Source organism: Pichia membranifaciens, assembly GCF_001661235.1.
Source record: "Pichia membranifaciens NRRL Y-2026 unplaced genomic scaffold PICMEscaffold_5, whole genome shotgun sequence".
Classification (NCBI taxonomy): Eukaryota; Fungi; Ascomycota; class Pichiomycetes; order Pichiales; family Pichiaceae; genus Pichia; species Pichia membranifaciens.
Window position 1 is genome coordinate 837,312 of NW_017566986.1, and position 14,902 is coordinate 852,213.

At 43.2% G+C, this 14,902-nt stretch overlaps 6 protein-coding genes across 6 annotated transcripts; 2 read left to right on the top strand and 4 right to left on the bottom strand.

Annotated features, from left to right (window-relative positions):
• Positions 1 to 129: 129 nt before the first annotated feature.
• Positions 130 to 2,641, bottom strand: PICMEDRAFT_17729 (hypothetical protein). Its single transcript, XM_019161712.1, has one exon. The coding sequence runs from the start codon at positions 2,530 to 2,532 to the stop codon at positions 394 to 396; it is 2,139 nt and encodes a 712-aa protein (XP_019016351.1). The 5' UTR covers positions 2,533 to 2,641; the 3' UTR covers positions 130 to 393.
• Positions 2,642 to 3,084: 443 nt separating this feature from the next.
• PICMEDRAFT_17730 (hypothetical protein) lies at positions 3,085 to 5,484 on the top strand. Its single transcript, XM_019161714.1, has one exon. It carries the CDS (start codon positions 3,374 to 3,376, stop codon positions 5,012 to 5,014), a length of 1,641 nt encoding a protein of 546 aa, XP_019016352.1. The 5' UTR covers positions 3,085 to 3,373; the 3' UTR covers positions 5,015 to 5,484.
• On the bottom strand, positions 4,855 to 6,115 carry PICMEDRAFT_17731 (hypothetical protein). Its single transcript, XM_019161715.1, has one exon. The coding sequence runs from the start codon at positions 5,997 to 5,999 to the stop codon at positions 5,106 to 5,108; it is 894 nt and encodes a 297-aa protein (XP_019016353.1). The 5' UTR covers positions 6,000 to 6,115; the 3' UTR covers positions 4,855 to 5,105.
• Positions 6,116 to 6,319: 204 nt separating this feature from the next.
• PICMEDRAFT_17732 (hypothetical protein) lies at positions 6,320 to 8,719 on the top strand. Its single transcript, XM_019161716.1, has one exon. It carries the CDS (start codon positions 6,341 to 6,343, stop codon positions 8,603 to 8,605), a length of 2,265 nt encoding a protein of 754 aa, XP_019016354.1. The 5' UTR covers positions 6,320 to 6,340; the 3' UTR covers positions 8,606 to 8,719.
• Positions 8,610 to 10,275, bottom strand: PICMEDRAFT_17733 (hypothetical protein). Its single transcript, XM_019161717.1, has one exon. It carries the CDS (start codon positions 10,071 to 10,073, stop codon positions 8,931 to 8,933), a length of 1,143 nt encoding a protein of 380 aa, XP_019016355.1. The 5' UTR covers positions 10,074 to 10,275; the 3' UTR covers positions 8,610 to 8,930.
• A 128-nt stretch (positions 10,276 to 10,403) lies between these two features.
• On the bottom strand, positions 10,404 to 14,498 carry PICMEDRAFT_54890 (hypothetical protein; the record flags this gene model as incomplete). The annotated part of the gene is made up of 3 exons (XM_019163180.1): positions 10,404 to 11,990; positions 12,024 to 12,532; positions 12,584 to 14,498. The coding sequence occupies 3 exons, from the start codon at positions 14,496 to 14,498 to the stop codon at positions 10,518 to 10,520; spliced, it is 3,897 nt and encodes a 1,298-aa protein (XP_019016356.1). The 3' UTR covers positions 10,404 to 10,517.
• Between the last annotated feature and the right edge of the window lie 404 nt (positions 14,499 to 14,902).

Sequence of the window (14,902 nt, forward strand, 5' to 3'; positions counted from 1 at the left end):
TTTTATTTTTTTACGCTTCTTTTACTAACCAGCAGACAGCTTTATGATCTGAATGGGTGATATCCTATTCAGTTAATTCTTGATTCCTATCACAGATACAAGAAAGTTATCTTAGAAGGAAAATATAATATAGGGAAGAAAAGGGAAAGAAGAGATATAGTAGAGCAAGGATTAAAGAAAAAGGAAAACATCCACCGATGAGAAAAGGCAATCGGGCGTCGAATCGAAGTTTTGGAATGTGGGGGCAATTCTTAGTTTCCTCTTTTGGCCAGCGCTCATGTTAGGGAAAAAAAGATAGAATAAATAAGTATCCAAAATGATAGTGCTTTATACCAAATTAGTAAATAAAAAACGAGCCGCGAAGGCGGATGCTCAGCTGGTAAAAAGCTGACTTCAGACGGTGATGGTGTCTCTGCCGAAAATACCTCTCTTCACCCAGTCAAAGAACATCAAGACTCTAATCCTAATACTTACACTTTGTGCAAAGTAAACAGATCTCCACAAGTACATAGCAACCAATCCTCCAAAAAGAGAATGTCCTGGTAGGTCGAAAACTGCGGAGTTTCCTAAATAGGCCAAAGAACCCAAATGTTTATATTTGAAAGGCTTCGAGACGGCATCATCAATATCTCCATTATGGATATCATGTTGAAGAAAGTTCTCTTCAGCGAGGGCAAGCTTGGACAATTTTTTTCCTAAATAGTTTCCCTCTTGATGAGCCCTCTGTGCGGTTGCAGGTAGGGCAGTGACTTTTGAATCCACCTCTTTAAATAGCATTTTCAAGTCCTTGAATTTTAGTTTTCCGGTATTTTCCTTATCATACTTGCAAACCAACTCTTCTGCTAATAGTAAAGCTTCCAAGGCCAAAGGATTGTGCTTTGCAATTTCAGAACATAAACCTTTTAGCTGTGAATGGGTGATTTCAAAATTTTTAATATCTGCGTCGGTGATGAGCTTACTCTCATCTCTTTCTCTAATTGACTTATGGTTGAGAATAAACTGTCTAACATAGTCCTCACAATGATCGCCGATATCCGTCCGAACGGTTGAGCAATCACCGATGGCATAGATATCACCATAGGGGGCCCCAATGACCCGTAAATGAGAGTCTGTTTCTAATGCTCTTTTGTTTCTTTGGAAAGGTTTAAGGTCGTCTGAAAGCTGCTTTGTGAGATCATTGAGTCCAATTCCCGTAGACCAGAGACATAAGCCATATGGGATTTCTCTTTGCTCAATTTCACCGTTTTCTTTCTTTTGGTTGAAAATCACCTTGTCCGGTAAGATCTCATTGACTCTGGAATTCACCAACAAGTCGATGCTATCATTGCTAAATCTGTCCATTGCATACTCCGAGATTTTCTTGTCATAGGTGTTCAAAATGTGGGATCTAGACTGGATGATATGAATAGAAACTTCTTGTCGCAAGATCTTTGGATACAACCGTGGCAGATCTTCGTTGATGAGATCAAAGATTTCTGCAGCAACCTCAACACCCGTTGGCCCGGCACCACAGACAACAAAAGATAAAAGTTTTTTCCTCTCTGCGTCGGAAGTGGTAGGCAAACAGGCTTGTTCAAAATTGCGCAAAAGTTTCCGTCTGATAGTCAAGGCGTCTTCTGCGGTTTTCAAGCGGTGGGTGTACTCCAAACCTTTCACTCCGTGATTATTCGAGGTGCACCCGACTGCTACAACCAACTTGTCATAAGGAACATAGAAATACTTGCTTGTCTCCATGTCCTGGACCTTGACCAGCTTCTCCGAAAACTCGACTCGCTCGGCCTTTGCATGCAGATAATGGCCGTTGATGTTGTTAATCAAAGACCTAATACTCTCCATCAAGGTCTTAATATCCAAGGTGCCAACGGCGGCACAGGGGAGCATTGGCGTGAATAGAAAGTAGTTGGTTGGCGAGATGACAGTAACGTCGTATTCGTCTTTGCTCAATTGGCGTAGCAGCGAGACTGCACCCCACCCACAGCCAAGGATGACTAGCTTCTTCTTCTGCATGTCGCTGATCTTGGAGGCGGAGTCGTAAGAGTCGAGGTTTTTCACGAGAATCGGAAGGTTTTCCGGACCGCCAATAGGAGGGTTCAGCGAGTCGAACGGAATCAAAAGGTTTTGCGGCACCTCGGGCGGGGAGTACGTGGTGTAGTCATAGATGAAGAACGAGCCCAAGACAAGAAGCAAGGACCCGCTTATGACCCCGCTGCCGACGATGAAGAACCTGAACGACTTTTTGACAAAGCTGTACCGCCCCGGACTGCTCTCGTGCTTCTTCTCCGGGGGAGGGACGATTTTCGCAGGAACGTGGGGCGGTTCGGAGTTGGAAGGCTGGGTGGAGCCGCCGCTGCAAGCGGCGGCGGAGAACGAGAACGGCTTCCTGCCGCTGTGAAGCCCCGCCGGGCCAGCTGCACGCAACGCAGACAGCAACACACCCGGCTTGGCAAAGCCCCGGTATCGCTGGGACGAGTAGCGTCTCGTGGCAGACGTCGAATTGATTCCGAGCAGCCGGATCGGCCGTGAGAAAATCATTGTGTGGACGAGTCGAGTTGTGTTGTGTTCTGCCGTGACAAAGCAAGACACAGACACAGAAACAGCACCGACAGCAACACCCGCTACATGACCACACGGAGGAATAAACCGTTCTTGTCACGTCTGCAACGGCAGGCAGCCCTCCTTGTACACTGTCTGTCCTGTACAGCCTGGCCACATGCAGTCCCGACCGTTTGCAGGCACGGGATGAACCGGTCGGCCCGGAAAGGGCGCTGCTGCTCTATCGGAAATAAAATCTGGCGGAAATGCGAAAATCGGAAAAAAGGCGCCGACGCGTCGATTGGAAATGCCGCCCTTTTTTCTCCGCATTCTGGTCTGCTGCTGCCCCGCTGACGCAGCCGCGCCGCGGCGGCAAACAAAGCGCGGCCGGCGATGCAACTGTTTTGTGTCTCTGGGCGTCCCCTGCCGGCGCGGGAGGCTGTGCGGGCGATAAGAGCTGAGCATTCCGCTTCTGGCACATTCGGGCTTTTCTTCACCACAGGCCGCTGTCGTCAGACGACCCCTGTGCCTTCTTCAGGACCTCCCTGCCGCCTTCTGGCTCTGATGCTGCCTGGGGTTGCTTTTGAACTGTTGCTGTTTTGCCCTGGGGAAGGAGGTTTTGCGTGGTCTTTTTGCTTGGCCTAACCCCCTGCCAGCCTCCGTTGCTACATATTTTTGCCGGACTTTGTTGCTGCAGCGTTCCCCAGTTGATCTTCTACTTCTGGCAACCCTACCACAGATCAGTTCGGTCCTCTTCACCGCTCTGTCTATATCTGTCTGCTCTGCACCCCTTTATACGGCGACCAGCACGTACAGCTGCTTATACCTCGGTATCTCTTGAATGTCCTCTCCCCCAGTGTCCCAGCTGCAGGAATGCCATTTGATTGTGCTATCCCACGGGTTGTGGGGCACCTCTGACCATTTTAGCTACCTCGAGGAATTGCTGCAAGAGAGCCTCGCGGCAGCCTACCCGGAGAAGCGGTTTGCGATCTACAAAACCAAGTCGAACGAGAAGTTCAAGACGTACGACGGCATCGACCTCTGCGGCGCCAGGGTCGTGGACGAGATCCTGGAGGAGACGGCTCAGCTCAGAACGAGAGACGGGCTTCTCGTCACTGAGTTCTCCCTCATCGGCTACTCGCTTGGTGGGCTCATTGCCCGCTTCGCCATCGGAATGCTCACCTACAGAAAGTACTTCGAAAGCATCTCCCCGATCAACTTCGTCACCTTCTGTTCGCCGCACGTGGGCGTGTTGACCCCGGGAGACTCGCTGAGCATCAAATGTTTTAACAACATGGTGCCGTATCTTTTGGGCAACAGCGGCAAACATATGTTTTTGAAAGACGCCGTCCACCTAGAGCACTCGGACGAGAAGGTTCCCTTGCTCAAGCTGATGGCCACGGAGAACTCGATCTTTGTCCAGGGCTTGAAGAAATTTAAATACCGCTCTCTATACTCAAACATCAGAGCAGACATCCGGACCTCCTGGTGGAGTTCTGGGATTTCCTACATCAACCCGTTTGAGATCTTAGACAAAAACCCCGAGGTCTTGATAGACCATGACGGGTTCATTAACTTCGCCAACGGCTCAAAATTTGAGTTGTCCTTCCTTGACGCTTTTGCTCCAATCATCCTAGACGTCAACAAACCAATCAAGTTTACTGGTTTGATCAACTACGAAAATGAAAAGAAGCTGGCAAAATACGCCCAGGTGGCAAAACAGGAGGAGGATTATTTGAAAAACTTCTTTTACCGAAAACTCAAGTGGCTGATCTTGCTCTTTAACACCTTTATCTATGTGCCAATGTGGATGACTTGGTTCGTTTTGTTCAACGTCCTACAGCTCTTCACCTCTTTTTTCAGAGTCACCAGAGAGTCCTCTAGGCTAAAAGATAACTTCTGCATCTACAATATTGTAGACCAGGTCGCAACAACTGTCTCAAACGCTATTCCAATCCACTCTGCATCTTCGACGCCTTTGCTAAAGCCCACTCTGTCAAGATCTCTCAGCGAGGGGTATAGCAACGAACTCAACAAGCTCGAAAACGATCTCCACGACCAAGGAGATTTTTTCTTAGACTCCGTGTTCGATGCAATCACATCTTCGAACAACATGAATCAGTCTATCTTCAACCAACAATCCCAAGGTGATAAAACTTTGGTCACATCCATCAGTAAGCTTTGCTCAATACCAATAGACGATATCACAGATTGGGAAAGCGACTACAAGTTATTAGGGAAAACAAAGAAAGAAGCCTTCGAATACTACCAGGTATTGGAGTCTTTCAGATTAAACATGTCTCCCCACCAGAGGGAAATCATTAAGAATTTGAACCAGCTTGAATGGTCCAAATACCCAATCTACATCACGAAAACAAACGCAACTCATGCAGCTGCAATCGTGAGACACGAAGACCCAACTTTCGAAGAAGGGAAAACAGTGATCAGACATTTCTGTGAACAGGTGTTCAAACTGGACTAATTTTACTATCACGTCTATAGATATTTTAACAACACTTTCTACTTCTTTCTTTCAAGATGTGTCTTTCTTTTCGATAATTTTTCTTTCCATCTCATTGTGTAAACTCCTTTATGATATTGCCAACATCGACTTTCACCAAACATGCCTTTTTGTAGTCACCAAACACTGAGCATATGAGCTTACTTTGTGGAAGTTGGAAACACCCATTCCTTACATCAACAACCCCAGTGAAATTCATCTCAATATCACGTGCAACAACCTGGAATAAATCTTTGCTGCCTTCAACACCACCTTCAATAACTGAAGGTTTCTTTGGCTTAGGAAACTCAAAATTCTCCATCCCAGCGGTAATGCCCACTCCGAGGTACTTGCAAAAACTTTCTTTCAAGGCCCAAATCTGCGTGAGCCTTTGTAATTGTTCATCATAAGTAAGATCACCAAATGATCGATCCAGCTCTAGAATTTCCTTCGCCCCAAAAATCGATCTGAAATCGTTTTCGTAAAAACTTCGCAAATCAGACATTCCAAATCGTTGAATGTCATCTGGGTTTGCCAAGTCAATTCCAACTTCTGAGTTTAATTTTTCGTTAAACCCGATGGCAAGACATACCATACCTATCTCATCGGAAATATTATATTGATAGTTTCTATGTTTGAGACTCGGCTTTCCATACTCATTTTTAGACTCCTCCCATTCGTTGCTATGAACATTTCCTGCTTCATATCTTTTCAATATATATTTCAGAATAAGCATATTGATAATTTTGACATCCCTATCTAGCTCACTCTTTATGTTTCTCACTTTCAGTTGATGCGGTAAACTCAAGTTTCTGAGCAGCAACTCAAATTTGAAATCATCACGAAGGAGCTGAACCACCTTAGATTCGTTAATGTCCACACTTTCATCCAAAAGGTTGGCATAAAAGATAAACAGAGTATTGTCTCGATTTTCTTTAGCTACTATTTGTGGCAAGGAAAGAGTCATTTGCTTTTTATTTGCTTGTAGTTCAAAAAAAAAATATTACTATTATCCCAATTAATCAAATTCCATGATTCTCAAAAACATCAATAATTAGTCATAAATCCAAATAGATCGACAGCATAAGGAATGATCCAATGCTTATGCAGTCAGAGATCAAACATGAGACCAGAGCTATCCTTTTTTATTTCCTTTAGTGAAGGCTTATTTTTCAGGGAAGTGCGCAACAAACTTTGACGCGTCTTCAACTATCTTCTTGCAGGTTCAAGTAGATATCGAACAACTTTTGTACGCTTACTTACTTTCCTTATTTAAGTCAGCTTTGACATAAACCTGCTATAACAAAGATGACGGAAGGAGAAAAACGACGCATTTTACCACTAGCTAAGAGTGTGGTAAACCTCATTGCAGCTGGAGAAATCATTATTGCCCCATCAAATGCTTTGAAAGAATTGCTTGAGAACGCTATAGATGCAGGTGCCTCCCAGGTTGAGATAATGGTCAAAGAGGGTGGACTAAAACTTCTTCAAATTACAGATAATGGTACAGGAATCAATAAGGAAGACTTACCAATTTTATGTGAACGTTTCACTACCTCAAAATTGGTGGCGTTTGATGATCTCCGAGAAATTTCAACATACGGATTTCGTGGTGAAGCTCTTGCAAGCATTTCACATATTGCACGACTAAGTGTCATTACTAAAACTGCGCAGGATGAGTGTGCTTGGAAGACAACATATAGGGAGGGTGAACTTGTTGGAGGTTTTGATGATGGCATCAAACCTGTTGCAGGTAAAACGGGAACAATTCTAGTAGTCGAGGATATGTTTTACAATGTTCCTTCGAGGTTACGTGCTTTAAAAGGTGCAACAGAAGAATATGCCAAAATTTTGGACGTCGTTAGTAATTACTCAATTCATGTTGAGAATGTTGGGTTCAACTGCCAACGCTTGAGTGGGACCGGCTTGGATCTAATGATCCGAAAAACTGCAAACAGGAAAGATCGAATTCGGTCCATATATGGATCCAACATAGCAAACAATCTGATACCTGTCAACATAGAAATAGATAAAAAATTTGATGAAGAGTTCGGCTTGAACAAATGTCACGGAATGATAAGTAATACTAGTTTTGAGAATAGAAAAGCGATTCAGCCAATTTTTTTTATTAACAATAGATTAGTTATCTGTGAACCTTTGAAACGGGCAATCAACTCATTATATTCGACTTACTTACCTAAAGGTCACAAACCGTTTGTTTACTTGTCACTTGAGATCAGACCTCAAAATGTTGACGTGAACGTGCACCCGACAAAACGAGAGGTCAGATTTTTAAATGAGGATGAAATAATAGAACAGATCGTATTATCCATTGATCAAATATTGTCGAAGCTAGATTCTTCTAGAGAGTTTTTAACTCAACAGGTTCTCACAAACACTCGAAAGATTGAAGATGATGTTGAAGAAAGAAGAAATAAGCGGTCAAAGTTTACTTATCCAGAAACTATCGTGAAAGAAAAGACGAAACAGTTACCTCTTTCTCAATTTCGAAAACCTTATGAACATGAATTGGTAAGAACAGATTATAATCAAACAACTTTGAACAATTTCGTTAAACCTTCTCAAAATTCCCAATCATCACAGAAACTATCGAATTCTATAGACCCCACTCTAGTTGAAGATAAGGAAGATATTGTCGATATCAATGTTCCTAATGATGATGCTGACAGTGATGAGAATACGCTTCAGCGAAGTGAGGAGCCAGAAGACATCAGTTCATCTAAAATCTTGAAGACAAATATAGAGAAAAGGCAAAGAAAGCCTTTGACTTTGTTGTCAATCCGTTCATTACGTCAAGAACTTCAAGAACGTGGTAATCGTCAGCTAACTCAGCTTTTTGCACAGCATACCTATGTAGGAATTGCAGATTATGATAAACGGCTCTGTTGTGTCCAACATGACGTGCGCCTTTACCTTGTTGATTATGCAAGTTTGTGCGCCGAGTTGTTCTATCATATTGGTCTTGCTGATTTTGCAGGTTTTGGTAAAATAGAGCTTGCTAACACCGATGGGATTGATATCAAAAAACTAATTAGATCAGAAATTTATGAAAACCAAGATTTTTCCAAAATTTATTGCAAGCAGAATAATTTAGAGAAATTGCCAGCTTTGGATGAACTCGTTCAAACTTGTTTTGTTGATATGCGGGAAATGTGGGATGAATATTTCAGTGTTGATATTGATACGACGGACTCAGAAAACCCAAAACTTCGAAGTTTGCCTTTGCTCGTAAAAGGATATATACCCAGCTGGAATAAGTTGAGCTTGTTTTTGTTTCGTGTGATATCCAAGATAGACTGGAATGATGAAAAGGCATGTTTGGGAGGAATATTAAGGCAAATAGCTTTGTTTTATGTACCTGAGTCAATAAGCGATGATGACAGTGATGATCGTAATGATTTGGAGCAAAGAAAACGTAAAGTTGCCGACGATTTTGAAAATCTCTTGTTACCCATTGTTAAGCGTAAGTTCTTAGCTACCGATAATTTGGTTCGTGATGTTATTGAAATTGCAAGCTTGCCTGGTTTATACAAGGTTTTCGAGCGTTGCTGAATAGTGACAAACTTTGTTAGAATCAGATCTTTTTACCGATAATTATACAAAAAAGTGTATAAATATTTAAATTTATAAATGAATAAATAAACTGAATGGTAGTAAATAAATAGAAGAGAGATATTGACATGTTTTTTATGCAATAAGTCTGATATTGGATCTAGGTATGGATTTTGCTTATGTTATCAATGTACAAGTAACCAATGTTTGAGTTGGCAATGGGATGAGATAGTAATAATATTGATGACTACACTAATTATTCTAATTCACGAATTTGCACTCTTCAGCTATGAATATTTTGTTGAGAATCTTGTAAAAGGTATACTTACCCTTCCAGGTCCAGTTCACCTGTGCTGAACGCTTTCAAGAATACTTGATATAACAGAAGCATGACGGAACTTTGCATACTCGTCCACACAAAACGGGGTGCTACTCCAGAAAAGAGACCCGACACACCTTGCACTGTATAAATGGTTCTCAAACTGGAAATGATCGAGGTTGATTTTAGAATGACACCAGAGGTACCATTCTGTGTCTGCATTCTTGTTTTCACCACATCCAAAGGAGTAGTGAGAATACCTGCTAAACCACCCGCTGCTGCACCAGTTAAAAGTTCAGCATACAGGGGTAATGATATTGTTTCTGCTTGTTTAAATGAATCGACTTTCCCATGAGTGCCAGTTAGCTGGAAAGCCCATTGGCGGAAGTTTTCATAGAATGTGAATTGGAAGGCCGAAAATGGCAAGTCTCTAGTCAGCGTAGCTTTGTATCCATAAAACAAGGTTCCTGGTCCTTCAGTTCGAATTATGGTGGCCGCAGCATCTATGAACCCTTTATAGTTATATCCAGATTTGAAATGGGCATTGTTGTGTCTACCTTGCAATTGCAGTCTTGTCTTCAACACCTCAGACGGCACGTAAAACACACTTGAAAATAAATCGCCCAAGAACCCAGCCGCCAAAAAAGCAGGCGTTTCTGGTATCCCGAGTTCGTTGACCTCATATCGTTTGATAGCCTCATAGGACAGAAAGAAGACGGCTGAAGAAGGCAAAGATCCTAGCATGGCAGCACTGTATCCACCATATAAGCCACGAAAGATTCCTTCTTCTCGGAAAATGGTACCATATGCAGCCCAGGTTCCACGGTATTTGTTTATATGAGATGCTCCCTGTTGTCGAGTTTTCACTGTATCGAGTGAGTGCATTGAAGAATCGCCGATCAACCCTCCAAGACCTCCAGCCAAGGCACAGGCCCATATTGAGGGTATATTCTCTGTTCCTTTGTTTTCTGTTGTATTTGTGTTGTTGTTTGTGTCATGATTGCTGCTGGTTCTCCTATCTTCTGTGTCTTTGCCATTTTTTCCGGAGGGGAATGAGGGAGAGCCCGGTGAGGAAGATGTAGGTGAATCAGATGGCGGGTATGGATGCGAATGTGGTATCGCCTGTGTGGACTTCAAAGGAGTGAACATCTCACTTGCAAGGCCTTATATATGTCGACTCTGTGAAGTACTGTGACGTTGTGAAAACCTTTAATGTTGGTCTCCGGTCTAGGTCTGGGTCTGGATCTGGGGTTGCTTTTGGAAACACTCTCTGTACTATATATACATGCAAGACCGTATTGTACCATATACTTGATATGTAATCTCCTGTGCCTGCTCTGCTATATTGTAGGCTAAGAAAAGGTCTCCACTTTCGAAAGTAATACTCGCAACATCCTTGTTCCTAACCGTTTTCGTTTCTTGTGCTACACCAAGCATTTTTGATGTGCACCCTCTCACTGGACAGCGCTCTCTCTCTTTCTCACTTTTCTTTTCAACACGTTTGAAATGTGGAGAGTGTACGTTACGTTACATAATTATACATCCAGACGCTGAGGTCTGGGGAAAGGAATTTAGAGGACGGGGTTGTGGCTGCTAGTTCAGAGTCTCCCGTTGGCGGCGAATGATGTCGTCGCAAACAACTCTGCTCCATTTGCTCTTTCCGTACACAGAAGTGCTGCCAAACATGCTGAGCAAGAGTGGTGCAACAACGAGAGCGTGGACAGAGGCAATGACTATTAGCCCGACCCACATCTTGAAATAGTACAAGCGGAAAATCTTGCTTCTTGTGAAACTCAACACTCCTATACCAATAAGTTTTGTCAGGGCGATACCACCGAGGGTGGTCGATCCGATGTAGATTAAGGATCCGTAGGCCCGACTCCGTTTATTGCCGTCTCGAGGACCTTCGGTTTGCGTTTCGTTGAAGTTGAAGTGTTTGAACAAATGGACCGAAAATTCCACACTCAACCCTAGGCAAATCAAAAGGTTGACAAGTGATACGGCATTAAGGGAGATGTCAGCAAGAACCATCCAGCCAAGTATGCTAACGATGATGAGTATCAAGTTTGCAACAAAAACAGCTGAGTTACGCAAAGATCCAAGTAAGAGCATCATGATAAGTCCAACGAGGATTAACCCGACACTCAACAAAGTAAATGTTAGGCTTCTAATTGTCTCGTATTGAACAAAAAAAATGTAGAACGGAGAGTAGGCAAATAGCTGAACATCCGGGTTTGCCTTCTTCACTTCACCAACAATCCTTAATGAGTTGTGGTATGCTGAGATGAAGTCGTCCTGTGATCTCAAAGGCGTATGTGAAGTTCTAAAAGCGGATCGTTTAATGTAACCATCTTCCAAAAAGACGGAACTTGAATATGGCGCTTTCCCTCCTAGTGGGCAAGGATATGACGGAGCATCGATCCATGCCTCAAAGAACTCCATAAACTCTTCTCCCTCAGGGAAACCATGCATTTGATAGTCCCATTTCCTGTTTGCAAAACAGCTATCACAAACTCTTGGAGATGAGAAAGGTGGACAGAACAATTTATCTGGCGAATTCTTCTTCAACAAGCAGCATTCGGACAAATCTGGATTTAACCACAATAGGAAATCGTCAATCCAACTTGCAACAGGTTCTGCAACCGTACTTTCGTTGAACCTCACGTACTCTTGATCAATGATGTTAACCAAAGAGAATGAACCACACGTAGTAAACTTGCTGCAGAGCATTTGTTGCTCGGCCTTTTGAGTCACGTCTAAACCTTCAACAACAAAGTAAATTGGTGGCCCCACATCAAGGTATTGGTAAAGGTCATCAAAATAGTGGATCAAGTATGAGTCTGACGGCACCGCAACTCTTTGATCCAACCCTAGTTTCAAATTTGGGATTAAGGCCAGTGATATTCCGAAAACTGAAAGGACCAACAAGAATATAATATTTTTCACTGCAGGCCTAAAAATTAAAGGACCAAAGCTGTTCTTGAGAAACGACTTGATAAAACCGTCATCATTGTTGTCGCTCTCATTCAACATTTGAGCCAAATTATTATTCAGCTCTTCAGAACGCTCGACGTCTGCAGGATCTGCTGGTAAAGACACTGCATCTCTTTCAATTTTGATAAAAGGCAATAGATCCAATTTTCCTTCTGCTAAACGACGTTGATCCAGTGTTAATACTGAAACAAACGCAGTCAACTGTAGTAAAGTGTTAAAAATGATCGCAACTGAAATGTATAACGAAAAGTTTTTCACTGCAGGCATACCAACAAAACTTCCCAATACGAAACATATAAATTGGCACAAAGAGCTGAGCAGAATACTTGGTCCAATATTAGCCATAGTCTTACCAATTTTTTCGTTTATTGGCAAAGAATTTGTAATGGTTAGCTTTTCTATACTGGAATACTCGTTGGTGATCAAAAAAATGTTGTCGACACCAACAGCCAAAATCAAAAAAGGAATAACTTCAGCAATTATCAGAGTCACTTTCAAACCAAACAAGCTCCAAAAACCAACAGACAAAAATACTGAGAAAAGTACAATAAGAATACCTATCAATCCCAAAGAAAATCTTGTTTTTGCTAGATACCGGAGTATAAAGTTTTTGCCTGATATATTGCCAAAGGGAGTAATAAATGATGTATTGACAAAAGAGATACCGGTGTTCTGGTTTATCAATAATGCGTATGACGCATAAGCAAACATAACGAGGTAAGATATCACAATAATTCTGATATCTGTATTCGTTGACTTGTTCAATTCTTTTTCCAATGAAATTTCGGTCATGAAGCTCACTTCTACCCCGAACTCTTTTGCTTCCTCAGTGATATTGTTTAAGATAAAATCATTCAATGCCGTCTCCCATTGAAAAGCTTTGCGCACTTGATCACTATTTGGATCGTTGTCATTGTTATTCAATAGCGTCACGACGATGGCCTTTGAGCTCAAAACATCATCAGTTTTTCCACCCCCAAAAACTAACGATTTCTTCAAGGGCTGTTGAAAACTTGGTAGACATTCCACTGGAGAAGTGGCACATTTGGATATTTTCGACTTCCAGTCTGAACTCTCGGGGAGATTACTTAAATCGCCATTGAAGTATTGGGTGAAACTTTCCAAAATACAGGTATCTTCCAAAGGTTTGAAGCAGACATCATCGTATGTGACATCATTATCGAATCCGTCAATGCTTACGTTGGCTTTCAAGGTTATCATTTGTGACTCCTTCTCAAACCACCATTGTACAAACTCGTAATCTTGTAAAATTGAGTCTCCGGTTGAGTTCGAAATAATGATCTGTTGCGTTCTGTAAAAAGGACCAAAACTCTCGTCAAATTTACCCTTCTCAATAAACGCATCTGCAGTTGGACTTACCCATAGGTTGACAGGGTTGGTTTCGATTTGGGTAAAGTAAGCACAAGACGACAATAATAGAACAAAAACTGACGTAGTCCACAAAATCAAACTGGGGTACGTTGCACAGAAAGAACCCAATTTATAGAAATAGTGCTCCAAATAGTTGTTAACGATGTATGATTTCCTTGAATGCAATGACACCAAGTTCAGGGTGTTCTGGGAAGAAAAAGAGATATCTGTAATTTCCGGAGAGTCTGTAGTCTGTAAAATTGAAGCTTCTAGCAGATCATTGTCGTCTGTTAGCAAGGTTTGCTTTCTCGTTTTCCTGTTATTTCTGTATCTAAGGTAGAAGACAATAGAGAAGTAGGAGAACAATACTATGAAATAGGATATGAGCACCGTGAAGGATGTGCAGGAAATGTTGTAGACCTGGCACTGTTCGTGGTGTGGAAGTGTTTCGAGTAAGGGACATACCTGCGGGCAGTCAGAGCATGCACAAGCAAACTTCGGATCGGAGTCATTACAGGCCCGTGCGTCGAGCTCAAAAAGGGATATGTTTCTGCTCTGGTCGTCGCCGTCGAGAGAGTATAGGTAGTTGATCTGGAATGGAGAGCCGCCAATTTGGGGTTTTTTGTCGCCGAGAAACTTCAGGAACTCGGAGTAGTTTTTGGCGCCACCGCCAATGAGGTCCATTGCATAGCTGTTGGTGACACCAAACTTGATGCTTTTACAGGAGTCGTAGAACGGAGACGCAAACTCCGGGTCGACAAAAAAGTTCAGCTCGTCAACAATCTCGTTGCCGTTCATCGCCGTCTGCGTGGACACGATGTCGACAAACTGCGACTGGTCCGGCGAGCACGTGAAGTGGCAGAACAGCTGGTAGAAGTTTTCCTTGCACGCTGGACACGACGAGATCAAGGCGTCTGCCTTCGCCAAGTTCGTCTTCAACTGGGCGATCTGGGCCGAGTCGCAGCAGGCGTAGTCCACCGCTCTCCAAGAGTCACCGCACACGTCCACCAAGTCGTTGTAGTCCGCCGCCGAAAGCTTCTGCGCCGGGATGTTGTTAGGCTGCGGAACGTCCGGCCCGAAAAACGATGTCTTTCCCCCAACTCCGTACATTGCACAGTACTTCAAGGAGTGGTGTGGCGTCACGCCTGTACTGGTGACAGAGCCTTCCCCGTAGGCAAGCGGGTGCTCATCATGTCCGCTCGTCGTCATCTTCCGGTTCAGAGCTAGAGACATGAAGACTGGCTATACGAGCAGTGTTGTGCAAAGAGTAGATGTTCCAAAGGCCATCTAGGCAGTCCCAATTGTGGCAAACAAGGAAGCCATTCTAGTCGCCACCACACGAGCCTCCTTTATCTTTCTCTGGCCCTGGCCCTGGCCCCTTTCTTTCTGTCTTTTCGCTTCTCTCTTTCCAGGTTTTCCCCGGATTCGTATCGCAATACAAAAATATAACAAGCAGTAAAATACCGCTTACGTTATCATAGGGTCGATCGGCTTTTTTTCCTTTTTTTTCCTTGTTTCCTGTCCCTGCTGATTCTTTTTTTTCCTCTGACGCTCGCCCGCCATCATCCCCCCCCCCTTCGTTTCATATGATGTAATGGCTACCCAATGCTTTT

Excerpts from the sequence above, each read along its gene's own strand:
- PICMEDRAFT_17729 (XM_019161712.1), bottom strand. The coding sequence starts at position 2,532 with ATGATTTTCTCACGGCCGATCCGGCTGCTCGGAATCAATTCGACGTCT.
- PICMEDRAFT_17730 (XM_019161714.1), top strand. The coding sequence starts at position 3,374 with ATGTCCTCTCCCCCAGTGTCCCAGCTGCAGGAATGCCATTTGATTGTG.
- PICMEDRAFT_17731 (XM_019161715.1), bottom strand. The coding sequence starts at position 5,999 with ATGACTCTTTCCTTGCCACAAATAGTAGCTAAAGAAAATCGAGACAAT.
- PICMEDRAFT_17732 (XM_019161716.1), top strand. The coding sequence starts at position 6,341 with ATGACGGAAGGAGAAAAACGACGCATTTTACCACTAGCTAAGAGTGTG.
- PICMEDRAFT_17733 (XM_019161717.1), bottom strand. The coding sequence starts at position 10,073 with ATGTTCACTCCTTTGAAGTCCACACAGGCGATACCACATTCGCATCCA.